The sequence below is a fragment of the Magnolia sinica genome, chromosome 2 (genome assembly GCF_029962835.1).
Source record: "Magnolia sinica isolate HGM2019 chromosome 2, MsV1, whole genome shotgun sequence".
Classification (NCBI taxonomy): domain Eukaryota; kingdom Viridiplantae; phylum Streptophyta; class Magnoliopsida; order Magnoliales; family Magnoliaceae; genus Magnolia; species Magnolia sinica.
The window spans coordinates 122,654,595-122,682,357 of NC_080574.1; the positions used below are offsets into that span (position 1 = coordinate 122,654,595).

At 42.4% G+C, this 27,763-nt stretch overlaps 1 protein-coding gene across 1 annotated transcript; it reads right to left on the reverse strand.

Annotated features, from left to right (window-relative positions):
* Positions 1–447: 447 nt before the first annotated feature.
* LOC131237524 (pathogenesis-related thaumatin-like protein 3.5) lies at positions 448–16,407 on the reverse strand. Its single transcript, XM_058235347.1, has 3 exons — positions 16,234–16,407; positions 10,790–11,453; positions 448–753 (listed from the first exon to the last, which is right to left on the reverse strand). The coding sequence occupies exons 1-3, from the start codon at positions 16,385–16,387 to the stop codon at positions 621–623; spliced, it is 951 nt and encodes a 316-aa protein (XP_058091330.1). The 5' UTR covers positions 16,388–16,407; the 3' UTR covers positions 448–620.
* Between the last annotated feature and the right edge of the window lie 11,356 nt (positions 16,408–27,763).

Sequence of the window (27,763 nt, forward strand, 5' to 3'; positions counted from 1 at the left end):
AGAGTTCATACACCAAAAATATACCCCATGGGTGGTCACATTCGTTCGATTGTTGGACCACTAAATTGGAATGGGAACCTTCATACCATTTTCTAACTTTAGAATATGAAATCGTCAGTTAATTGGTCAAGTCTTTTCTGATCGAAAAGATTTTGGGTAAAAATCCATCCAAAGGTGTGGGCCCCACCATGAACGGTCAAAATCACCGAAAGATTGATACCATCCATGTGGTGGCTGTGGCAATGGGCAGGAAATGCCTAACATTACATGCACTTGTAAAAGAAAAGTGGACCACACGCACTTTGATTGGCTCCTATTGACCGTCTATGTGAACTAATCAAGGTACGTGTGGATGATCTTATCCTTGCACGTGCAATTAGCAATTGCTTTGAGAGATTTTAAAAATAATAAAAATAAATAAATAAATAAAAACAGTATGTGAATATCTTCCTTTATTATTATTATTTGTGAACAGATCTGTACATATGAATTTTATTACATGAAAAAAAAAATAATAATAAAAATAAACCCTCCCTTCCATAGTTTTGTGAGAGGAGAAACAATTAAAATAAATAAATGGCAATTTAGTACATTTCAAAAATGGTGAAAAATAAGACTTCCTATGATATGGCCCAGGAAGTTATCAATGCATAAAAAAGCATCACAGCCAACCATTTGAGAGTGGGTGATTTGGAGCCGTCAGATCCATTACAAACCACCTTATTGTCATGATACGTGCAAACCGTTTTCTTCCTGCATACAATACAAAATGAGAGTTAGAAAGGAATTTAACGGGTAGTTTGGCATGTTCCCAAATGCCTGTATTTTGAACGGTTGGGAATTGAGAATCAGGACTGTAAAAGTAGTGCTGTTTGGCACCCTTTTAGATTGGTTCAAAATTCAGAATTTTCACTCCTTTTCAATTTTTAAGGAGACCCTTTTGTAAGATTTAGAATTTTGAGATTATTTTCCTCTTATGATATGTATATTTATTGATATTTTCACTTTCATTTACGGCATGATAATGAAATTTTATAAAAATTAAATTTATAAAATTATTACGTGGACCATACTATAAAAAATGGACAACCAATTTTAAAAAATATAATTTTTCTTTTTTCAAATATGAAATTAACTAATAATGGGCTTAGTGTAATCACCGTCTTATCCTACTCACGTATGTCATATTTAGAATATTTGAAAGTATTTAATTCATCATATGGTACTATAAAATAACTCTTAAATCCATGATTTAAAATTCAGCTCTCAAATATAATTTTTGAAATTGAAGACTTCGAAAATCCATGCTACCAAACAAAATTGAAAATCGAGCACTACAAATCCAGGATTTCAATTCCATGCTCCCAAACAAGCACTAAACACTTTTAAGATGGTTTTAAATGCCTTGGATATTGGATCTTGGATCCTCTTCAATGATCCTAACCATGTATGACGTCCCGACCTTGGATGTAGGTACCCAAAATACAAAAAATAAAGTTGAATATTTCAACCCTCCCGTCATTTGAGTCTTTTCCTTTGAATATGGATGGTCCACTTAACCTTGGTATAATCAAAGATTTAAAAATATTTGAATCCCAATATTTTTTAGTATCCCCCATCATATGAGGTTCATCTTATGAAGAGTTTGGACCATGAAAAGGACATTTAATCTAATAGATTGGTAGCATTCCACCTAATTTCATCACTATCCTCGAAATTAGGGTTGCATCTAGCAAGTTATTAGGTGACCTGAACTCGACCCGATTTGAGTTTGGATTGGACGTAGTCTACTCGGTTTGGATCGACTCATCCACTCGGTTTGGATCAAGTTGGGTAGACGGACAAGTCAAGTCGTCCTATGCCCAACTCTAGTTTGGACCATTGAAATGGACATTTAATCTGATAGATTGGTAGCATTCCACCTAATTTCATCACTATACTTGGAATTGGGTTTTAAATGGGCCAGGCTAGCCCCGATCGATGCTTGATGCCTGGCCCATGACCTAAATATCCCACCCACCTCACAGTCTAAGCAACTAGGTCGGGGCCGAATCCGTTACAACTCGCTAATCATGATCGCATCCAATCCAGTTAAATAAGTTGATCGGGCTGGACTATTATGTTGGGACTTACATAAGATCAAGCCCAGGCCCACTCCCAATCAGTTATTGGGCCTAAAAACCATTTCAGGCCCATCAAGTTAGCCTCAGTCAAATCTAACCACAGAATGCGCCCTTGTTGCAGGCCTGGCCTTGCAAACCCTGCCTACAGTTGGGCAGTACTCAGGTCGAGTGATGGTAATGTAGCACCCATGCAAATCAAATAAAACGGTACAGACGGTGGGACCCACCATAGATAGGTTAGCATTTTAACTTTGACTGGACAATCCCGACTGCTGATCAACGTACATTTACTTGCCATGTTCGATGTAATCGTGGGATCGGACTGTTTAAACGAGTACATACCTCAACAAGCATGCCCTGTCAGACAGCTCAACTGACCATTGATAGTGGCATGTCATGCATGTACGCTGATCAGGACCATCCAAAACACGGGCCACAATGTGGATGGAGTATGACCCTCAAGTGATCAAATCAGAGAGATCAAATGATCCTAACCACTCAATATATGACCATCAATCGGTGTCAAATTGAAGCTATCGCTTGTCCAATTCGATGGGCTATATCAGATGGTTCAGATTATCCAATCAGCTTGATTGCTATGCTATCCTCCATCCACACCGGGGCCCACATTTTGGACGGTTCAAAATCGATGTGCATATCTGCCTTGTGTATAGAGGATGAGTCTGACACGTGAACACTTATTCGTCGGAATAGCTTCTCATTTTTAACCGTCCAATAAATGCCCATCAATCCGATGGTCAGATAATCAAATCAGGGCAATTCTTAACAGAGAAATTTACCACTGAACGACCCATTTATGCGCCATTTACCCGCTGAAGCCCACTCCCTTTTACCTTACCAGAATAAGCCCCATCTGTACGGACGACTTGCCAAAGGTCGAAAATGCCCCTGCTTTTTCCTTCAAGCGATTCGGCAGTCGATTGAAGGCTATGGTTCTTATAGCTACGGATTATAACCGTAGTCAAGCCGTAGCTATTGACTAAGTTCGGCAGTTGATTGAAGGCTGACCTTTGGACGTCTATGCGCTAGTGCCGCCCGGTTTTTTTTTTAAAAAATTGGATGGGTCCCATCGTGGGCCCCACACTCAATGTTCATGATTTTAGTGGGCCCCACATCCACCTATGCACCTTTTTTTTTTAAAATACATGGATGACTTTATTCTACCTACATTTTTCTCTAATACATATTTATATGGATAACTTTGTTCTACCTACATTTTTCTCTAATACATATTTATATAAATATGTATATAGAAGCATATAAAAAAATTTCTCTTTTTTATTTTTATTTTTTTCTTTATTCAATTAACAAGAATATCTTCTAAACCAAAATTAGTTACTTGACGTACCTTATATGATTTTGGGGTAGGAGAAGCCACTTTAGCCAACCAACCTATTTATTTTCCAAGATTCCATCAGGTCAATGGTCGAATATCCATTTCATTCACTTCACGGTCAATTTCAATCAGTTCACGGTCAATTTCATTCATTTCATTTACTTCACGATCAATTCCATGCATTTCATGGTCAATCTCGGTGATTCTGCTTCACTTCACGGTCAATTCCATGTATTTCACGGTCAATTCCGGCAATTCCGCTTCACTTCACGGTCAATTCTATGTATTTCACGGTCAATTCCATGCATTTCACGGTCAATTCCCTTCACTTCACGGTCATTTCCATGCATTTCACGGTCAATTTCAGCGATTCCGCTTCACTTCATGGTCAATTCTATGTATTTCACGGTCAACTCCCTTCATTTCACGGTCAATTCCGGTGATTCCTCTTCACTTCACGGTCAATTCAATACATTTCACGGTCAATTCCCTTCACTTCACGGTCAATTCCATGTATTTCACGGTCAATTCCCTTCACTTCGCGGTCATTTCCATGCATTTCACAGTCAATTATGGTGATTCCGCTTCACTTCACAGCCAATTCTATGTGGAAATAATATCGATGTCGTCAATAATATCGTTGATAACCGGAAATATCGGTATCGCTACAAGTTTCACTGGCTAGGGATACGGAAACAATATCGATATCGTCGATAATATCGCTGATAACCGGAAATATCGGTATCGCTACAAGTTTCGCTGGCTAGGGATACAGAAACAATATCGATATCGTCAATAATTTCGCTGATAACCGGAAATATCTGTATCGCTACAAGTTTCGCTGGCCAGGGATACAGAAACAATATCAATATCGTCGATAATATCGCTGATAACCAGAAGTATCGGTATCGCTACAAGTGAAGGGGATTGACCATGAAATGAATGGAATTGACCGTGAAGTGAAGGAAATTGACCATGAAATGCATGGAAAGGACCGTGAAGTGAAGAGGAATCGCCATAATTAACTGTGAAATGAAGGGAGTTGACCATGAAATACATTTAATTGACCTTGAAGTGAAGCGGAATCACTGGAATTGACCGTGAAATGCATGGAAATGACTGTGATGTGAAGGGAATTGACCGTGAAATGAAAGGGAATCACTGGAATTGACCATAAAATGCATAAAAATGACCGTGAAGTGAAGCGAATTGACCATGAAATGAATGGAAATGACCGTGAAGTGAAGGAGAATTGCCGGAATTGACCGTGAAATGAAGGGAGTTGATCGTGAATACACAGAATTGACCGTGAAGTGAAGCAGAATCGCTAGAATTAACTATGAAATGCATGGAATTGATCGTGAAGTGAAGGGAATTGACCATGAATGCATGGAAATGACCGTAAAGTGAAGGGAATTGTCCGTGAAATGAATGAAAATTACTGTGAAGTGAAGTGGAATCACCGAAATTGACTGTGAAATGCATGGAAATGACCGTGAAGTGAAGGGAATTGACCGTGAAATGCATGGAAATGACCGTGAAGTGAAGGGAATTGATCGTGAAATGAATGGAAATGACCATGAAGTGAAGCGGAATCACTGGAATTGACCATAAAATGCATGGAATTGATCGTAAAGTGAAGGGAATTGATCGTGTAATGCATGGAAATGACTGTGAAGTGAAGGGAATTGACCGTGAAATGCATTGAATTGACCGTGAAGTGAAAGGGAATTGACCATAAAATGCATGGAATTGATCGTAAAGTGAAGGGAATTGATCGTGTAATGCATGGAAATGACTGTGAAGTGAAGGGAATTGACCGTGAAATGCATTGAATTGACCGTGAAGTGAAAGGGAATTGTTGGGATTGATCGTGAAATGAATGGAAATGACCGCAAAGTGAAGGGGATTGATCGTGAAATGAATTAAATTGACCGTGAAGTGAAGGGGAATTGCTGGAATTGACCATGAAATGTAGGGCATTGATAGTGAAATGCCCGGAAATGACCGTGGAGTGAAGGGAATTGACCATGAAATGCATTGAATTTCATTCACTTCACGGTCAATTCCATGCATTTCACGGTTAATTCCCTTCACTTCACGGTCAATTCCGTGCATTTCACGGTCAATTCCCTTCATTTCATGGTCAATTACATGCATTTCACCGTCAATTCCGGTGATTCTCCTTCACTTCACAGTCAATTCCATGCATTTCATGGTCAATTCCCTTCACTTCATGGTCAACTCAATGCATTTCACGGTCATTTCCATGCATTTCACGGTCAATTCTGGTGATTCCCTTTCACTTCATGGTCAATTCCATGCATTTCACGATCAATTCCCTTTACTTCAAGGTCAATTTAATGCATTTCACGGTCAATTCCCTTCATTTCACGGTTAATTCCATGCATTTCATGGTCAATTCTGGCAATTCCTCTTCACTTCACGGTCAATTCCATGCATTTCACCATCAATTCCCTTTACTTCACGGTCAATTTAATGCATTTCATGGTCCAAAATTATAGATTCTTAATATACGGCGATTCTAAGAAATTAACATTAGACCCTCCGAAATTATCTCACATACATCCTCTACATTGACCTTCACGTCAATTGCTTTCAATGGGTCCCGGTATAAAGAAGAAGTGGAGCCCAAGCAGCTTTCAGCCGAACAGGGTCGACTCCATCTAGACCCAGTTGACCCCGTGAAATGCATAGAATTGACCGTGAAGTGAAGCGAATTGACCGTGAAATGCATTGAAATGACTGTGAAGTAAAGGGAATTGACCGTGAAATGCATTGAATTGACCGTGAAGTAAAGGGAATTAACTGTGAAATGCATGGAATTGACCGTGAAGTGAAGGAGAATCGCCGGAATTGACCGTGAAATGCATGGAATTGATCGTGAAATGAAGGGAATTGACCATGAAATGCACTGAATTGACTATGAAGTGAAGGGAATTGACTGTGAAATGCATGAAATTGACCGTGAAATGGAGAGAATTGACTGTGAAATGCATTGAATTGACGGTGAAGTCAAGGGAATTGACAGTGAAATGCATGGAATTGACGGTGAAGTCGAGGGAATTGACCGTGAAATGCATGGTATTGACCGTGAAGTGAAGGGGAATCGCCAGAATTGACCATGAAATGCTTGTAATTGATCATGAAATGAAGGGAATTGATAGTGAAATGCATTGAATTGACCGTGAAGTGAAGGGGAATCACCGGAATTGATCTTGAAATGCATGGAATTGACCGTGAAATGAAGGGAATTGACCGTGAAATGCACAGAATTGACCGTGAAGTGAAGGGAATTGACCGTGAAATGCATGGAATTGACCGTGAAGTTAAGGGGAATCGCCAGAATTGACCGTGGAATGCATGGAATTGACCATAAAATTAAGGGAATTGACCGTGAAATGCATTGAATTGACCGTGAAGAGAAGGGAATTGACCGTAAAATGCATAGAATTGATCGTGAAATGCATTGAATTGACCATGAAGTGAAGGGAATTGACCGTGAAATGCATAGAATTGACCGTGAAGTGAAGGGAATTGACCGTGAAATGCATAGAATTGACCGTGAAGTGAAGGGGAATCGCCGGAATTGACCATGAAATGCATGGAATTGACTGTGAAATTAAGGACGTGTTTGATTTCCAAGAGCTTGGGTAAATACCCAGGAAATGGATAATTATTACCATTTCATCCATTTGAAAATCCAGGGAAACTTCTGTATTGGGAACCGGTTCAAATAGCTATTAAAAATTTTTGAACCTCAAGGTAATGTATATGATATATCAATTCCGTCCATATGTTTTACCACAATATTTTGAGGCATGAGCTAAAAAATGAGGATGATCCAACACTCAGGTGGCCCACACCAAAAGAAACAGTGGCCTCACAAAGTTTTTAACGGTAAGTATTCAATTCCTGTTTTCGTATGGTGTGGTCCACTTGAGTTTTGGATATACCTCATTTTTTTTGCTCATACTATAAATTCAAAAGGCATAATGGATGAACAGTGTGAATAAGCGAAATGCATCACAGTGGGACCCATATATATTTTGTAATGTTTTTGGTTACCGTGTCAAAAAAGTAAGTAGTCAAATCAGGTGCCTTGTAAATACACGGAGAAATAATTATTATTCTTTTACCTAGTATTTACTAGTGCACTGCAAAATCAAACAGGCCCTAAGGGAATTGACCGTGAAATGCATTGAATTGACTGTGAAGTAAAGGGAATTAACCGTGAAATGCATTGAATTGACCGTGAAGGGGAATCGTCGGAATTGACTGTGAAATGCATGGAAATGACCGTAAAGTGAAGGGAATTGACTATGAAATGCATTGAATTGATTGTGAAGTGAAGGGAATTGACTTTGAAATGCATGGAATTGACCGTGAAGTGAAGGGGAATCGTCGGAATTGACTGTGAAATGCATGTAATTGATCGTGAAATGAAGGGAATTGACCGTGAAATGCATTAAATTGACCGTGAAGTAAAGGGAATTGACCGTGAAATGCATTAAATTGACCGTGAATTAAAGGGAATTGACCGTGAAATGCATGGAATTGACCGTGAAGTGAAGGGGAATCGCCAAAATTGACCGTGAAATGCATGGAATTGACCATGAAGTGAAGGGAATTGACCGTGAAATGCATGGAATTGACCGTGAAGTGAAGGAGAATCGTCGAAATTGACCGTGAAATGCATGGAATTGACCATGAAGTGAAGGGAATTGACCGTGAAATGCATGGAATTGACCGTGAAGTGAAGGGAATTGACCGTGAAATGCATGGAATTGACTGTGAAGTGAAGGGGAATCGCCAAAATTGACCGTGAAGTGCATGTAATTAACCGTGAAATGAAGGGAATTGACCGTGAAATGCATTGAATCGACCGTGAAGTAAAGGGAATTGACCGTGAAATCATGGAATTGACCGTGAAGTGAAGGAGAATTGCCGAAATTGACCGTGAAATGCATGGAATTGACCGTGAAATGATGGGAATTGACCGTGAAATGCACAAAATTAACTATAAAGTGAAGGGAATTGACCATGAAATGCATGGAATTGACCGTGAAATGAAGGGAATTGACCATGACATGCACGGAAATAACTGTGAAGTGAAGGGAATTGACCGTGAAATGCATGGAATTGATCGTGAAGTGAAGGAGAATCGTTGGGATTGACCGTGAAATGCATGGAATTGATCGCGAAGTAAATGAAATGAATGAAATTGACCGCGAAGTGAATGAAATGGATTTTCGACCATCAACATGATGGAATCTTGGAAAATAATCAGGTTGGTTGGCTAAAGTAGCTTCTCCTCCCGCAAAATCATATAGGGTACATTAAGTAACTAATTTTGGTTTAAAAGATATTCTTATTAAATGAATAAAGAAAGAAATGAAAAAAACAGAGAATTTTTTTTTATATACGCTTATATATACAAATATAAGTGTGTTAGAGAAAATTGTAGGTAGAATAAAGTTCTCCATGTGAAATAAAATAAAATAAATATGTCCGTCTATGGCTACGGTTATAGGGGTCGCTAGATGGGCGTGGCCTTGAGGCTACGGTTATAGGGGTCGCTAGATGGGCGTGGCCCTGCCGGACATGCCAGCATCAGGCGGGGGGATGTTAGTTCGGTGAGCCTACCCCGGACAGTCTTCTATGGCTATAGATTATGGTATCTATGACTACGGTTATGATCCGTAGCCATAGGTCTGACCATAGCATACGACGTTATCATTCTACTTTGAACGTCTACCATTGAAACCCTTTTAGGGGTCACAGAAGTTTTGGATTATTATGAAATTTGTTTTTCCTCTTCATCCAGGTCTTTGTGACCTTATAAATAGCTTGGATGGAAAATAAATGTTATGGTGGGCCTTACGAAAGTTTCAACAGTGAAAATCAATTTTCCACTGGTCTTTGTGGTGTGGTCCAGTTGATGTCTGGATATGATTTTTTTATTTTTATTTTTTGATAATGCTCCGAAATGATCTCCAAATATGGATGAACGTTGTGCATATAATAAATACATAACTGTGGGGCTATGTAACTTTGATCTCTTTTGAACCATCCGTACAGCTCAGAGTTCGACGAGCGTCAGTGCTCGTCTTCGAGCAGCAGCCGATTCGCTCGAAGGAAAAAGCAAGGGTATTTTCGACCTTTGACAAGTCGTCCGTACATCTAGGGCTTATTCTAGTCAGGTAAAGAGGAGTGGGCTTAAGCGGGTAAATGGGCCATAAATGGGTCGTACAGTGATAAATTTCTCATCTTGATACATCTAAACCGGTCCCAAAATTAGACCGTTTAATTCGAATATGCCAGGTACGAATTTGCTTACTTGGCATACAAATCATTCAAACTAAACCGTCCATATTACGGGCACCTGATTAGATGTACCATGAACTAAAACCTACTCTTCTTTGTTTACAAAATTATTAGATTGCTGGACATTTATTAAACAGATAGAAATAAAAAATATTCAACGGTCATGTTTCAAAAAATAAGTGTCCACGAATCAGATGATAGTATAGTTCAACAATCCTGATTTTTATATTGTAACCTGACTATAGAAGGTTCCATAATTTAATCGGTTTTATATGGGTTAACATACACCATTTTTTACCGTTTCTTAGTGGCTGCATATCAAGTGTCATACACAGCCAGAGTATCATATCAAATTACGCTCCACTATATAGGTGCCCGTGTATCGCCCATCACACTCTCTCCATCACTCTGCCAGAGAACAAAAATTTTTCCGCCGAGAAAAACGGACGCGGATCGAAGTTCTTGGCTCGGAAGCTAGGTGGACCCACCGTGAGTTTTTAAGAAATCCGCGCTGTCCATCCATTTTTTGAGCTCATTTTAGGACAAGAACTCAAGAACTCAAGTGAGCCACATGAGAGGAAAAGTGGGAAAAGAAATGCCTACCGTTGAATTCATCCTGGGGTCCACCTTGATGTTTATATACCATCCAAACCGCTCATAAGGTCATTCCCACTTGGATGAACTGAAAACACAACAAAATTAGCTTGATACAAAACTTCTGTGGCCCTAGGAATGTTCAACGGTGGACGTTCGATCCCCACTATTTCCTCATGTATGGCCCACTATAGTATTGAATCCGCCTAATTTATGGTCTCATGTAGCTCAAAAAATGGATGGACGGGATGGATTTCTCACAAACATTACGGTGTGCCCCACCTAATATCACAACAATCTCCCTAGAAACACTGGGGTGGGCCACGATCAAGGACATTTGAATCAATAGGAAATCCCAACCACTCACCTGGAGGCGCAGAACGTAATGATGTAATCGCTGCTGGAGCACGTAAAAAGGCTTGTGTGATCGTCGTAAGCGTAACTGTAGGCCGCGGGACACGCTGCCTTGAACAGCTTCGAATACGTCGAGGGCTGACACGTCGTCGGATTCCCAAACACCCCTTTGCAGCAATATTCGTCGGAGCCGAACACGTCACACGCGCTCCTACAACCCACCGTCTTGCCGCCCGCTTTAACGGCGAGCTTTTTCGGGCACTTTTTATTAAGGTCTCCGTCACACCCCGCCGCGCTGCAGTTCCCCTTACCGTTAAGGGGAGTTACAACTAACGGCAAGTTGAAGCCGTCGACCATGCTGACGTCATAAAAATCGGGAGACGCGAGTGTGAATTCTGCCAGCGTGGCAGGAGTTTTGCCCGAAGCCCCGCATTTGATGGCGTCCCCGCAGCTGCCTGTCTGGCACGGACCGGTCCCGGTTTTGTCGAAGTTGCATCCGGTGCGGCCCCAGATCCGGCCTGACCACCCGACCGGGGCCGTGAAGACGATCGACTGTTTCGGTTTGAGTTCAAAACCTCCACCGCCGAAATTTTCGCCAGGGATAATTGCAGGCCAGATTGTTTCTTTGCAGTCGTTTGTCATGGTGAAGATTCTTGCTGATTCGGACGGTTTTGCCCCTGCTCATTAAAAAAATGGGAAAATTGGGAAGTGGGTATTTTGATCATAGCAAGTTAACAAGGGAATTAAACGAATTTCCAACAAAAAAAAAAAAAAAAAGAAAGAAAGAAAAAAAAAACGGAACATTTGAAATTGGTTCTGAAGGATAATAATGGAAATTTCCATAAACAAATTTAAATATGTGAAGGAGTGATTATTGGGAAATTATTTGTGTTGACCTCGAAGTTTGGGCAAATTACCTAAAAGGCTATGATATTCCATATATTGTAAGAGTGACCTTCCGATAACTTTTGAAGATTGTTTCGAATGAAAATGTCCTTGTCCTTAGTTTAGGAGTTGTACGGTTTTACAGGGAGAAGAAGTTACGTTGTATTTAATGCCAAGAAAGTGATGTGTACGGAACCCTTTTTCTGCGCGTGGGCAAGGACAAAACTTGTGGGGCCTACATTGATGTATGGGTATAATCCATGCCGCCCATTCTTCTTGTCATGTCATTTTAGGGCTAGGGCCTACATATCAGCCTAATCCAGAGCTCGTGTGAGTCACATAATAGAAAATAATGGTGACAATGGAATCCACTGGTGAAACTTTTCAGGCTCACTGTGATGTTTGTTAAAAGTGAACATTGCCTAAAAAGGACTTTTTGGGCCCACACCGAGCTAACTGACAAGGTGGACGGAACGGATCTCCCCATTGTTGGCTTTAGGCTATTGTACTAATGGTTTAGTAGAAAAGGAAGTGACACGTTCAAAACTACCATTTATACAACATGACAACCAATATAACATGGTAACTATGACTCATGCAAACCACGACCCAAATGGGCCCACACTGATGTATGTGTATAATCCATTCCGCCCATCCTTTTTGTCGTGTCATTTTAGGGCTAGGGCCTAAATATCAGCCTGATCCAGTGCTTTTATGGCCCACAAAATAGAAAATAATGGTGACTGCTGAAAGTTTTCAGGCTTACTGTGATATTTGTTAGAAGTGGACATTGCCCAAGTTAGGACTTTTGGGTCCACGCCAAGCTGGCTGACAAGGTGGATGGATCGGATCACCCCGTCGTGAGCCTTCAGCTATGGTACCAATGGTTTGGTAGAAAAGAAATTGAACACGTTGAAAACCACGATCCATACAATATGACAACCACGATCCATACAATATGACAACCACGACCCAAATGGGCCGCAGTTGTATGGATCGTAGTTATCATGTTATATGAGTCTTAGTTGTCCTGCTATATGGGTCTCAGTTGTATGGATCGCAGTTGTCATGTTATATAGGTCTTAGTTGTCCTGTTATATGGGTCTCAGTTGTATGGATCGCAGTTGTCCTGTTATATAGGTCTCAGTTTTATGTATCGCAGTTGTCCTATTATATGGGTCGCAGTTATCCTGTTTTATGGGTCGTGGTCGCAGTTGTCCTGTTATTTGGGTCGCAGTTATCCTGTTATATGGTTCGCAGTTGTATGGATCGCAGTTGTCTTGTTATATTGGTCACAGTTATCCTATTATATGGGTCGCGGTCGCAGTTGTCCTGTTATTTGGGTCGCAGTTATTCTGTTATATAATTCGTAGTTGTATGGATCGCAGTTGTCTTGTTATATGGGTCACAGTTATCCTGTTATATGGGTCGCGGTCGTAGTTGTCCTATTATATGGGTCACAGTTGTATGGATCACAGTTGTCCTGTTATATGGGTCGCGGTCGCAGTTGTCCTGTTATATGGGTCTCAGTTGTATGGATCACAGTTGTCTTATTATATGGATCGCAGTTATCCTGTTATATGGGTCGCGGTCGTAGTTGTCCTGTTATTTGAGTCGCAGTTGTCCTGTTATTTGGTTTGCAGATGTATAGATCACAGTTGTCCTGTTATATGGGTCTCAGTTATCCTGTTATATGGGTCGCGGTCGTAGTTGTCCTGTTATTTGGGTCGCAGTTGTCATGTTATATGGTTCGCAGTTGTATAGATTGCAGTTGTCCTGTTATATAGGTCGCAGTTATCCTGTTATATAAGTCGCGGTAGCAGTTGTCCTGTTATTTGGGTCGCAGTTGTCCTGTTGTATGGGTCGTGGTTATCATGTTATATATAGCCCACAATGGGGTGATCTGATCCATCCACCATGTCGGCCAGCTTGTCATTGGCCCAAAAAGTCGTGACTTGGCCCCACACTGATGTATGTGTATAATCCATGCCACCCATCCTTCTTGTCATGTCATTTTAAGGGTAGGTCCCAAATATCAGCTTGATCCAGTGCTTGTGTGGCCTACATAATAGAAAATAATGGTGACTATTGAAACATCAATAGATTAGATATGGGCCCAAGTCGGGACTTTTTGAAAATAATGGTGACTGTTGAAACATCAATAATGGTGACTTGGGCATTGTCCACTTCTAACAAACATCAATATGGGCCCAAATCAGGACATTTTGGGCCCATAGCAAGCTGGCCAACAAGGTAGATGGATCAGATCATCCTATTGTGGGCCATATATAACATGATAATCACGACCCATGACAACCACGACCCATATAACAGAACAACTGCGACCCAAATAATAGGACACTGCGACCGCGACCCATATAACAGGATAACCTTGACCCATATAATAGGACAACTGCTATTTATACAACTGCGAACCATATAACAGGACAACTGCGACCCAAATAATAGGACAACTACAACCGCGACCCATATAACAGGATAACTGCAACCCATATAACAGGACAATTGTGATCCATACAACTAAGACCCATATAACAGGACAACTAAGACCCATATAACAGGACAACTGTGACCGCGACCCATATAATAGGATAACTGCGACCCATATAACAGGATAACTGCGACTCATATAACAGGACAACTGCGATCCATACAACTAAGACCCATATAACAAGACGACTGCGACCACAACCCGTATAACAGGATAACTGCGGCCCATATAACAGGATAACTGTGAAACATATAACAAGACAACTGCGACCCAAATAACAGGACAACTGCGACGCGACCCACATAATAGGACAACTGCGACCCATATAACAGGACTACTGCGATCCATACAACCGCGAACCATATAACAGGACAACTGCGACCCAAATAACAGGACAACTACGACCGTGACCCATATAATAGGATAACTGCGACACATATAACCGAGTAACTGCGATCGATACAACTGAGACTCATATAACAGGACAACTAAGACCCATATAATAGGACAACTGCGATTCATACAACTAAGACCCATATAATAGGACAACTAAGACCCATATAACATGACAACTACGATCCATACAACTGCGGCCCATTTGGGTCGTGGTTATCATGTTGTATGGATCGTGGTTTTCAACGTGTTTAATTCCTTTTCTACCAAACCATTGGTACTATAGCTTAAGGCCCACAGTGGGGTGATCCGATCCATCCACCTTGTTGGCTAGCTCGACATGGGCCCAAAAAGTCCTAACTTGGGCAATGTCCACTTCTAACAAACATCACAGTAAGCTTGGAAACTTTTAGTAGTCACCATTATTTCCTATTTTGTGGGCCATAAAAGCACTAGATAGGGCTGATATTTGGGTGCTAGCCCCAAAATGACACAATAAAAAGGATGGGCGGAATGGATTATACACATACATCAGTGTGGGCCCATTTGGGTCGTGGTTTGCATGGGTCGTAGTTGCCATGTTATATAGGTCGTGGTTGTCATGTTGTATGGATTGTAGTTTTGAACGTGTTCACTTCCTTTTCTACCAAACCATTAGTACAATAGCCTAAGGCCAACAATGGGGAGATCCGTTCCGTCCACCTTGTCAGTCAGCTCGGCGTGGGCCCAAAAAGTCCTTTTTAGGCAATGTCCACTTCTAACAAACATCACAGTGAGCTTAAAAAGTTTCAATAGTGGGTTTCATTATCACCATTATATTCTATTATGTGACCCACACGAACTCTGGTTCAAGCTAATATTTGGGCCATAGCCGTAAAGTGACACGACAAGAAGGATGAGCGGCATGAATTATACACATACATTCATGCAGGCCCCACGAATTTGGTCCTTGCCCACGCATAGAAAAAGGATTCCGTACAAATCAGTTTCTTGACATTAAATATGATGTAACTTCTTCTCCCTAGAAAACCGTACAACTCCTGAACCAAGGACAAGAGTATTTTTGTCCGAAACAATCTTCAAAAGTTATCAGAAGGTCACTCTTAGGATATATAGAATGTCATGGCTTTCTAGCTAATTTGCCCAAACTTCAAGGTCAATATAGTCAATTTCGCTAGTAGAAAATCGGGAGAATGGTACTCAGAACTGATTATTCATAACCATGCAATTCATAGCTGTGAGAGAGAGAGAGAGAGAGAGAGAGAGAGAGAGAGAGGGAAAGGGATATTAAGAAAATAATGCAGTTTATGACATTTTATCATGCTGCATTGGTGGTCCCACCAAAGTGGCACATTCATAGGCATCCGAACGGTCCCAAATGTCTGTCTCATAATTAAGATTATCTGAAAAAAAATTTCAGGCCGATCCATTCATCAGGTGGGTCACACCATTGAAATCTTTGGATGAAAGATCTGGCCCACCTGATAGTAGATTGGCCTGTTTTCTGTTCCAGGTGATCTACCTGATGGTTTCTACCTTTTGGACGGCTCGGATTTCACATGCTGCAAGATGTATCAAACCCCACTAAATGAACCCCACCAAGTGGACCCCACCTAACTCAAGCACAAAAGCAAAAGCCCATAAAAAAAGAGATTAAGAAAAATTACCTGATGTAATTAAGATTAAGAAGATAATTAGGAAAGTATTAGTGAGTGTAGCCATCTCCATGCTTTTGTTGCAGTTAGTGACAGAGAATGGAGGTGCATGACCTCTGAATATGTATGCGTGGGGAGGAATACGTGGCGGGCGAATGTAAACCATTCATCAAGGAAAAGGGTACCTTACTTGGATCTAGATGATACCTTTCTCAGGGTGTCTGTGACGTTCTCGTTTTTGTTCCATGGAACTATATGATGCTCAGGTTGCGATGATGGTTGATACGCGAGCACTGAGAAACTGTAAACGTGGTGTACATTAAATCAAATAAAAACGCACTATATCGTGCAAACAAATGTCTCCACGTAATAATCTATCGATCAGATAAGTTGAACAATCCTAACCTCTGATTCTTGGACGCTTGTTTGTGGAAAGAGGAGGGTTGGATTTTTTATTTTTTATTTTCCATTTTTAACCGTCCAATTAATTTCGACAATCCGAGGACGCGGATTAAGTACTACCTCAACCAGGACCTAGTTTGAGACGGACGGTCTTGGCAGTGCAATGTGGGACCCACCGTGATATATTTGTTTTATCCATGCCGTACATCATTTTCGCGTATCATTTGCATGAGCCCAAAAAGGGACGCGGATTTCCTGCGAGAACCTTTGCAAGGAGTTCATGGCCGGCCTGGGATGTTAGGTGGGGCCCACCGGAATGTTTGTGAGAAATTCAACTGGTCCATCTGTTTTGCAAGCTCATTTAAGACCGTTAGACCAAAAATGATTCGGATCTAAAATTAGAGTGGGCGGCACGAGAGAAAACAGTTGGGATTCAGTGACCAAGTTTGACGTTTTTACGCTTCATCTCAGTGAAAATGACTTCAAAAACAATTTGAATGGCATATAAGCGTCAAGGTGGACCCCAGTAAGGTTTCAACAGTAGTAAACTCTTTCCCCCTATTTTCCCTCTGATATAGTCACTTTGAATTTTGGATCCACTTGATTTTTTGTGTCATGTACTGAAATGTTCCGGAAAAAGGATGGATGGGGTGGATTTATCACAAACATCCGCATCCCCGTAAAGTGGGGGATGGAACGTTTAAGTGGAGCACACCAAAGGAAGCAATGGAACTGAGAGACGGACGGTCCTGCTAGGGTTCAGTGGGGCCCACCATGATGTATGTATTTTATCCATTCCGTCTATCCAAAAAAGTAGATAGATCTAATGTTCAAGTGGATCACACCACAGGAAGCAATGGGGAGCTGGTTAGAGATGTATAGTCCAGGCAGACTCCGTGGCACCACTGTTATGTATGTGTTTTATCCATGACGTCCATTCATTTTGACAAATTGTTTTAGGGAATGATCCCAAAAAGCAGGCAAATCTAAGGTTCAAGTGGACCACACCACGGGAAGCAATATGAGATATAGTTAGAGATAGACAATATTGGTAGGGGTTATGTGGGGCCACCATGATGTATATGTTTTATTCACGCTGTCTATCCATTTTTGCATATCATTTTATGGTATGAGCCGAAATGGAGGCAGATCAAAGTCTCAAGTCAACTACACTAGAGAAACAGTGAGGATTGAAAACTCATATGAGGTAACAAAGTTTTGGATCATGTTTATGTTTTCCCTTCATCAAGATATGTATGACCTTTTGGCCATGTCTGATGGCAAATTGTAGACACTCCACCTAGGCTAGCAACTTGATAAAACAAGGACGACCCTTAGGAATAGAACCGTAAACCACAGCCATTTCCTAAGCCTAACCCAAACCCTAACCTAAACCATCACATTACCATAAACCCTATTTCGAGCCATTATCCGAACCAAAGCCTGCTTGAAAATCGATCCATTTCTCAAGACATTCCCAGCCATTTTGATCCAAACATCTGAAAATAGGCTTCGGGCCAACCGAAGGTCCCAAAATAGGCCCACCAGCCAACCCACGGGGGAAATCATGTTCGAGCGGTAGTTTGACTATCACCGGTGGTAATTGGATTACCGCCCCCTATTCGACAGGTGTCTCCTCTGAGCATACAACTATCTCCCCTTTAAAAGTCAACTCTCCTACAGAATTACCCCCAAAGTTCACTCTATTTACCATCGTACCAAATCTAAAGAGCCTATAAAAGCATGCCACATGACACCCCTCTACTCTTAACCAATCATAAGCTGTCATATCAGCATTTACCCTCAATAAACCCTAGAATTACCAAAATGTCATCCCAAAAGGTTATAAATAGCCTTTTTTTTTTTTGGGTTAGCTTGTTAGTACACACCCATGTCAGTACACACACTTCATGTTAGCCACCCTCATTAGGGATCGATACCAAGACCTCAAGTGTTGAAACCAGATATCTCCACTCATTTTGCCAGTTGAGCTACGGATCTGGGTGTTATAAATAGATAAATAGCCTTCACCTCTCTTCATTTCACACAACCCATAATCCAACATTACACCCAACAACCACACCAAGAGGAGAGTAAGACTGAGAGAGAGCAAGAGAGTGAGAGAAAGAGGGAATACTTAATTTTCCAAGCCCCATCTTCTAGCCTCCCCCTAACCTCCTCCAAGCTATCCTCAGCTCTTATAATCCTGATTGGGTTAACCCTCTCCAACTGTAGTGCATCCAACACCGTAGCTACTTCAAGAGCAAGCCAAAGATCATACATCATCATTAGCATTCATTATATCATTATCTCCCTTCTCAATTCCCTTGCTTTTCTAAGTTGTCATTGAATGTATGCTCTATGACTTGCCAAACATCGGATCTGTCACATCAGAAACTCATGTTAGCCTAGTCCTCTTTTATATTATTTTAGCATCATCACATTCGCCCTTCTAGACATTCTTTGGACGTATGCTCTGTAGTTTGCCGGAATTCCGGATCTTGCTACATCAGAAATCTGAGTTTGCCTAGTCTTATTTTGATCATATCATCTTATCCCTTAAGATTATTTTACCACACGGACTAGAGACTGTACATCTGTATAGGTAGAGAGGGTGCCTAACACCTTTCCTTTTGTAACCGAGGTTCCTTACTCAGAATCCCGAATCGTAGATCAGGAGTCAACTGAAAGCAAGAGAGTCTTTGAATTCTCTGGCTTTACATATTCTGAAGGTTCTAACTGACTGCGGGATTTTGAATTAAGTGGCTAGTGTCAGCCCGTTCACCCCCATTGTCATCCAAAACTGAAAAATCGTTAAAACTAGCATGGGCGCTGATTTCTCAGCGTTCACAGAATGACGACTCCACTAGGGATTTGTTGGAGCACACTAGCTGAAACCCGACTCAAAAACGTGTGGTACTCCAATCTTAAGGGATATTCTTCATAAATTTGCATCCATAAAATAAAAAAAATCAATCTTTGGCTTACACTTGCTTGAGCATCAATCCCATCTATAACTACCTGATCTCACGCAGCAATGGCTAGCCAAGAAGAAGAGCCAGCAGCTTTACCAGCTCCCAAAGTGCCGGCACTTGCACCGGCACCTCCAGCGAATTCCACAGATTCACCAGTTACTGTGAACATGAACAAGATGGCTCAAAATCTCATGGTAATGCAGGAACTACTACTTCACCTGGTATTAGGAATCATACTGAGCGTGCAGGCACCACAGCCTAGTGCTCAAAATAGTTTAATCCCACAACTTCCCCTCGCCTTCTCCCTTCCTCCACCAGCAAATCCCATTCTATCTTTTCGTACTGAATCAGCACAAGATCACCAATATCCTCCCATAAACGGGAACAACCTTCTCACACATATTCCAGTACATTTTCAGCACATCTCCCTAGAAACGAGAATCACAATCAGATCACTACGCAGGCTCCCCCCAACGGGAATCACAAACAAGAATTAGGGGATGCCCACGAAGGGGGGCCAATTTCGAGTCCAACATACTCCCCCTAATGGGAGTCACAATCAGGATTTGGCAGATACCCTAGGTGGGAGCCATTTCTGAATATCACCCCCTCCCCCAAAAGGGAGTGGAGTCCAATTCCAACTACCTCCCGCAAGTGGGAGTCCATTTTCTTTTCAACAACCCCCTGTCTATGGAAATCAGAGGGTCAACAAGATAGACCCTTATGATGAAGAAGCAGCCCAAGCTATGCAGCAAGGGGCAAGATACCCACAAGCAAACCGATCAGAAATTGAGGAGCTATGAGAATAACTCCAGTTGATGCAAAACCAGCTGCAAAGGTAGCAAGGAGTGGATCATCCATCTACCAAATTCAGGGATTTATGTCCCTTTCCAGATTGCCAAGGTGCCTCAAAACTTTGAGGTACTAGTGGGTGTCCCACAACACATTTGAAAGCCTTTTGCAGGGAACTCAATGCAATCGCAGGGAATGACAGAGCTTTAATACGGTTCTTCCAGAAATCCCTCAAGGGTGACACTTTGGATTGGTATACGTCACTCGATAGTCATCAGATTAGGACATGGGAAAGACTTTTCCAGACTTTCATTGATCGATTCTTCTACAATTTCAACATGGCTCCAAGAAGAGGAGACTTGGCTGCCTTAAGACAAAAAACCGTCAAATCATTGTTTACATATGTGGGAGGTTGGCGAGTCATGGTCGCCAGTATGAGGAACCCTATTGATGATGAGGAACAAATCTCCATGATCGTCCATTCAGCGAATTCGAATATCTCCGGATACCTGATCTTGTACCCATATGTAAACTTCTCCCAGCTCATCCAGGCTGGAGAACAGGTAGAGGCCGAGATAAGATACGGAACCATCTCCCCATGGCCACATCAGGCCCCCTCAATTAAGAGAAATAAAATAGAAGGGAAGCTCATTGGATATGGGAATGGAAACGACACTGCTCCTGTGTAACGTATCACAGAAGTGAACAATATCGTGGAAGCCACTCAAAGCAATCAATATGCTTAATAACAAGAACAACAACAAAACCAATAATACCAACCATAGCAAACTCAATAGGGATACCAGGCACAACCGCCTCAACAGTAACAAAAACAACCCAGGGGGAATGCACAGTACTCATACCAGAACAAATAAGCAATGTTCGCAGGAAATTCACTCCACTAGCACAAACATACAGTCAGATCATGACAATGTTGGTGCAAAAATAACTTCTCATACCACTCCAACCTCGGCCTCCACCAAATCCCTTACCACCCATCTACAATGAAAATGAGTATTGTGCATATCACCAATCTTGAGGCCATCCAATAGACCGCTGCTTCACTTTGAAACACGTGGTCCATGGTTTGATCGAAAGCCAGAAGATCATGATCACCCCGCAGGCCAATGCTACGACTCAGGCCAACATTCTCCAGAATCCCTTGCCATCACATCAAGCAGGGCCCAGCTCATTGGGCACCTCTACCATCAACAACATCAAGGAATGACGTCCTTCGTACTCTTTTCCTCATCACTCCATACATGCAATCATGTCACACCCCAAACTCGGAAAACGGGCTCACAAAATTTCTGACCGCCGAATCCAGTGCCAACAGCCTCCATAGTATCCCATTCTCGGCTCCCAGCATCCATACGCTAGATTCCGATCCTGGGATCCTATAAGGAGGATTTTTCAAAGTACATTTATTCGTAATAAGCATAACCACAAGTTTACCCAAATCACAAAGTCAATATCATCATTACATATCCACTAATATAAACATTTGAATACAATGCTGAAAGGGAAATACATATGTCAAAATCAAAGCTCCAGAAGTCAGCTACATGCCTCAAGCTCCACGCTGTTGCAACCTAACATCACCTGCACGCATCTATCATACATAAGCTTATAGAAAGCTTAGAGGGTGGTGTAAGTGTGTGAGCAGTATATGCGTGCTCAGAATGTAATATCAGAATAAACGGAAATACTGGTGAGTCCACAAACCATACAATATCAGAGTAGGCAGAAGTACTGACAAGTCCTATAGAAATATCATCAACCTAATCTAGGATATGCGATGAAAGGACATAACAAGCCAATGTCATATACTGAGAAAGTAATGTACGTCAGTTATGCAATGCGGAGACATAATGAGTTAAATATCAGATACCGATGATATAATACTATATGCAATTCTGAAGAACTACAATTACCATCAGCCCCATCTAGGTCATATGAATGCAGAAACATAGCAACCCAAAAATGCCATATGCCGAGGATGTAATGCAATATGCAATATGTGGTGCGAATGGAATGACCAAGCTGCAGTGTGAAGTCGGGATAATAATACGTGGTGTTACAGGCTATGGGGCCCATCACAAATGACTTCTATCCAAACCAGTCCCATACCTAAATTTGGACAGATAGACTCAATGTGGTAAACTCTTGATTTCAGGTTAGTCTCACGCCCCAACAGAAATCCTGGCCATTGCAAAGGTGTAAAGGTACATGTAACAAATAGTTACGTACCACCAACCCAAGTAGATAGTGAATGAATGAATGAATAAATATGCAACTCCTGCTCCACAAATCAATACTGTACATCTCTGGGATCATCAACGGGGTCTAGTACACTCCAAGTTGGCTACTGCCCTAGCCGGCCGCGTAGCCCAGCGAGTGGAAAAGACCTCATTATCTGTCTGCCAGTAGTATATCAATGCCTACCCAGCTCGTCGATAACGGACCCATTTGAGAGCTGGTCAAACTCAACCTAGCTTATAGCCCCCATACTAAGGCGGATAAGGTCACACCTCCTCCCAACTGACCACGACACAGTGGAAGACGCGGCCTACTGGTATTCGACACTCGGGTGCTCATGTATCCACTCGGTCTAGATGTTGGGGGTCTCCTGGCCTCAAAGGTTTAAGGACTTTTACCCACAGACATTCAAAGTACTCAGATGCTCGAACTAAATATTTTCGGTGTCCCATCTAGCCATCCACGACATGCCTGTGGAGGTCACAACCCTAATGTCGCTAGGGCGTATAGTAATCACAATCACACAATGTAAGATGCATAAGTCATGTAGTCTAATCATGCATCAATCCTGCACATACCGTACGCTCGTGTGGGATAACTCCACTTATCAGGGAGTCCCATAAACCATCTGTATTATGGTATATGTAATGGTCAATCACATCTCATAACAAACATGCAGATGATACGTATGGGCATGTATCATGATGCTATACTGTCTCATACTCATGATTAGTATCAGTGACCGGCACTAACAATCAGCCTCGACAATGTGGACATTTAACCAACATTGCCCCTAAGGAATGACCCACATAGAGCTAAACATATAATGGGCCCACGACCTTACATAAAGGCCTAATATACAGCATAATGGGCCTTATTCAAGGGCCACATATACACAACAGGTGGGCCCTGCTCATGGGCCTCAAATACATGACATGTGGGCCCTACACATGGTTCTTGAATACATCAAATGGGTCATGCATCATGGGCCTCATACATATCACAATGGGTCTTGCCCATAGGCCACGAATACAACATAATGGGCCTTACCCATGGGCCATTAATACATCACAATAGGCCTTGCCCATGGGCCTCAAATACATCACAATGGGCCCCATCACATAGACCTCTTATTCATCACATTAGGCCTTAAGCACGGGTTGCATACACAGCACACAGGCCGAATACACATCACAATGGGCCTCAACTATGAGTCGCATATACATCATATAGGTCTCGACAATCGGCCTTGACAATCGAAATCGACCTCAGCAATCAGAATTGACACTCGGAATCGGCATCAATACTCGTCCTCGACAATCGGAATGGCTCCGATACTCGGCCTCGACAAATCGGAATTGGCCTCGATATTCAGCCTCGACAATCAGAATCGGCTTATATAATCAGCCTCGACAAATCAGAATCGGCCTTAATACTTGGCCTCGACAATCGGAATTGGCTTATATAATCGACCTCGACAAATCAAAATTGTCCTATACAATCGGCCTCGATGAATCGGAATCGACCTCAACAAATTAGAATCGGCCTCCATAACCGGCCTCGACAATTGGAATCAGCCTTGAAAAATTGGAATCGGCCTCGATACTCGGCCTCGACAATCGGAATTGGCATATATAATCGACCTCGACAAATCGGAATCGGCTATACAATCGGCCTCGACAAATTGGAATTGGCCTCGATACTTGGCCTCAACAATCAGAATCGGTCTATACAATCAGCCTCGACAAATCAGAATTAGCCTCGATAGCTGGCCTCGACAATCAAAATCGGTCTCGACAAATCAGAATCGGCCTATACAATCGGCCTCGATAAAGCGAAATCGGCCTCGACAATCAGAATCGGCCTATACAATCGACTTCGACAAATCGAAATCGGTCTCGATATTCAGACTCAACAATCGGAATCGGCCTATACAATCGGCCTCGACAATTGGCCGAACAAGGCCTAAGGGAAGGTCACAATGTGGACATCTAACCATCATCGCCCGTCAATGTAGACATTAAACCATCATTGCTCTCAAGACATGGCCCATCATAATCATCATTACATACATCATGGAGTAGTCGCACATCGCAATGACCCTCATATACATCACATTTGGCCCTATACAAAGTCCCCACATATGTCTCATTGGGCCTCACTCGTGGCCTTTATATACCTTACATTGGGCCTTAACCCATGGGCCATCAAATACATCAACTGGATCGCATCCACGGGCCACACCAATGGGCCGCATATATATCAAGTATATCAAGTCGGCCATATCACATGGGCCACACCAGTGGGCCTTATATACATCAAGTGGATCGCGTCCACGGGCTGCACTAATGGGCTTCATATATATCAATTGGGCTACATCAATAGGGCCACACTAATGGTCCTAATACATATTACAATGGCCTTGCCCATAGGCCACGAATACATCACAATGGAGCTTACCCATGGGCCTTAGATTCAAGTAGGCGGGGCCCATCATATGGGCCTTGTACACATCACATCGGGCCTCACTCATGGGCCTAATATAGATCACAATGGGCCTCTCCATCTGGGCCACAATTCCATCATAATGGGCCTTATCCTGTGGGCCTCAAATACATCACAATGGGCATCTCCATCTAGGCCTTACATACATCACACTGAGCCATACAACAGGTGGGCCCTGCACAACTAGCAGGTGGGTCTACACCTCCCAAATGAGCCCACCAGATGAACATCATGGATGTATAGCTTATACATCAAGGTGGACCCTACCTTAATGTTTATTTTCCATCCAATCTGTTCACAAGGTCACAAGAAGTGGATAAAGAGGAAAACAAATTTCATACTAATCCAAAACTTTCGTACTCCCAAAAGGAATTTCAATGGTAGGCATTCAATCCCCACTGGTTTTTGTGGTGTGGTCCACCTGATCAGTGGCTGGATGGCATGGTGTGGCCCACCGTGATGTGTTTGAGAACCAACCTATTCATAAGTTAACATAGAGATAGATGAAGTGAAAACAAATTTCAGTTTAATAGGAAGCTACTGTGGCCTATTAAAGGTTGAACAGTGGATAACACCGTCCCCATTTGCAAATGGTGGGGTCCACTTGAACTAGAGATTTGACCCATTCTATAAAATGATCCCTCAAATGGTTGAACGGTATGGTTGAACGGTATGGATACAACACATGCATGGATACAACACATGCATCATGGTAGGCCCCACCGTCCAAACAATGGACGGTGTGGATCCACACAGCAAAATGCTGCTACTGCACGTGCAGCAGCAGCTGCAGTGGCTGCTGGCCCACTGCAACATCGGTGGACGGTGTGGGTATAATACCCATGATGTGCAGCCCCACACTTGGGGTGGGTCCCACCGTCCAAGGACGGTGATGGTGGATGGGACCCACAAAGCTTGTGACGTCAATACACCAGCTATATATTGGTGTGAGGTAACCAGCCAATCTACTGTACGGGTGGGTCCCACGTGGGGCCATTGCAATATACATGCTATATACTATATTATATTAATATATTATTACTTTATTATTTAATTTAATTAATTAATTTATTTTTGTTAGATAGTCAGCACACCTCACTGTCAGTTTACACTCCACTGCTGCCATGTCCAGCGTCCCTGGACGCTGGACGGTATGGATACATATACTTCAAGGTGGGTCCCACATGGATGTGGCCCACCTAATGTAGATCAATCTGATATTTGTGTTTTCCCCTTTACCCACGCCGATTAGTAGTAAGGTAGGCCACACAAATGGCCAGTGGGGATGCATCATACACACATCATAGTGGGGTCCACAAAATAGTAAGAGAGAGGGAGAGAGAGAGAGAAAGGGAGAGAGATCGGAGTAGCGGAGGGACCTCGTCACTTTAGGCCCCTCATACAAATCATACATCAAGATGGGTCCCACCATATGTGGTCCCTCAATCATTAAATCCAAGCAAAATGAGACGAATGTAATCCTAGAAAGCACCCACCTTTAAATCTTGGACGACTCCTTCTACCAATGCTATCTAGAGCTCCATGGGATGCATTTCAACAGTCGAGATGAAGCTTAGAGGATGGGATTAGGTGGTTGGAAGGTGGGCCACACTAGCTCTTCTCATGGAGAGCTTGGACATCCACCTCCCATTGGGATTTGCTTAGAATGAAATGAGAAATGAGAGAGAGAGAGAGAGGAGATGTAAGGGAGATGGGATGGAAGGTATGGGCTCTTTTAACTTGTTGGTAAAAAGGGAAGGCTAAGCATAGGTTGCTTTGACTTTGGATAAGGAAAGGTAAGGGTGAGTGATGGCTTATGGTGAGATGTACTTGATTTATGATTGATGTGATTGATAGGACATGTCATAGAGATTCTCTCAGAATTTGCAACACGTGGCATTTTCCTCGAACTGAATGCGAGCCCACATCTCCTGGCCTGGGTATCACCTCGGTGTGGGAGACACGATGTCAGAACCGCGGCGACGATGCAGTCGCAAGGATACAAGTTTCAAGTTTAGACGACTAGATATATGGGACACGACTCAAGATCGCTCGCAAACGCTGATAACAGACCGTGGGTCGCCAGAATTCGACTGGGAGGACCGCGGAAGCCTATGGAATGGTACGTGCTAGGATACGGTTCTTACAAATCATGCCCGATACAACAAATCGGTCTCGGGGGTACCGATAGACACCCCTAACTAAACCACAGGTACTCTTGGAAGCAGCACCACCAGCAGAACCTCTCATCCTCCAAGGGGCACCCCTAGCATCAAATCCCACATATCCAAACTCAAACAAGTCAAACTCTGAACCTCTCATCTTACAGGTAGGACCCCCAGATCTTGTTCTGCTAGTTTTGCAAGGGGGACCTCTTGCCCAGGAACAATCTCCCGACTTCTTTCTCTTAGCCCATCAATTGGCACATGCTTAAAGGATCCCTCCCCCACAAAACACACCTCAAAGAAGAGAGGACGGTCATATCCTGGAACTGCCGAAACCACAGGAAAATCTGGTCATGTTCCAAGGAAGAACCTCGTGTCCACTGCAGATCATGTCAAAATCGACAACATCATCCCCATCTCAAAATCAAGTATTTTTAGAAGGAA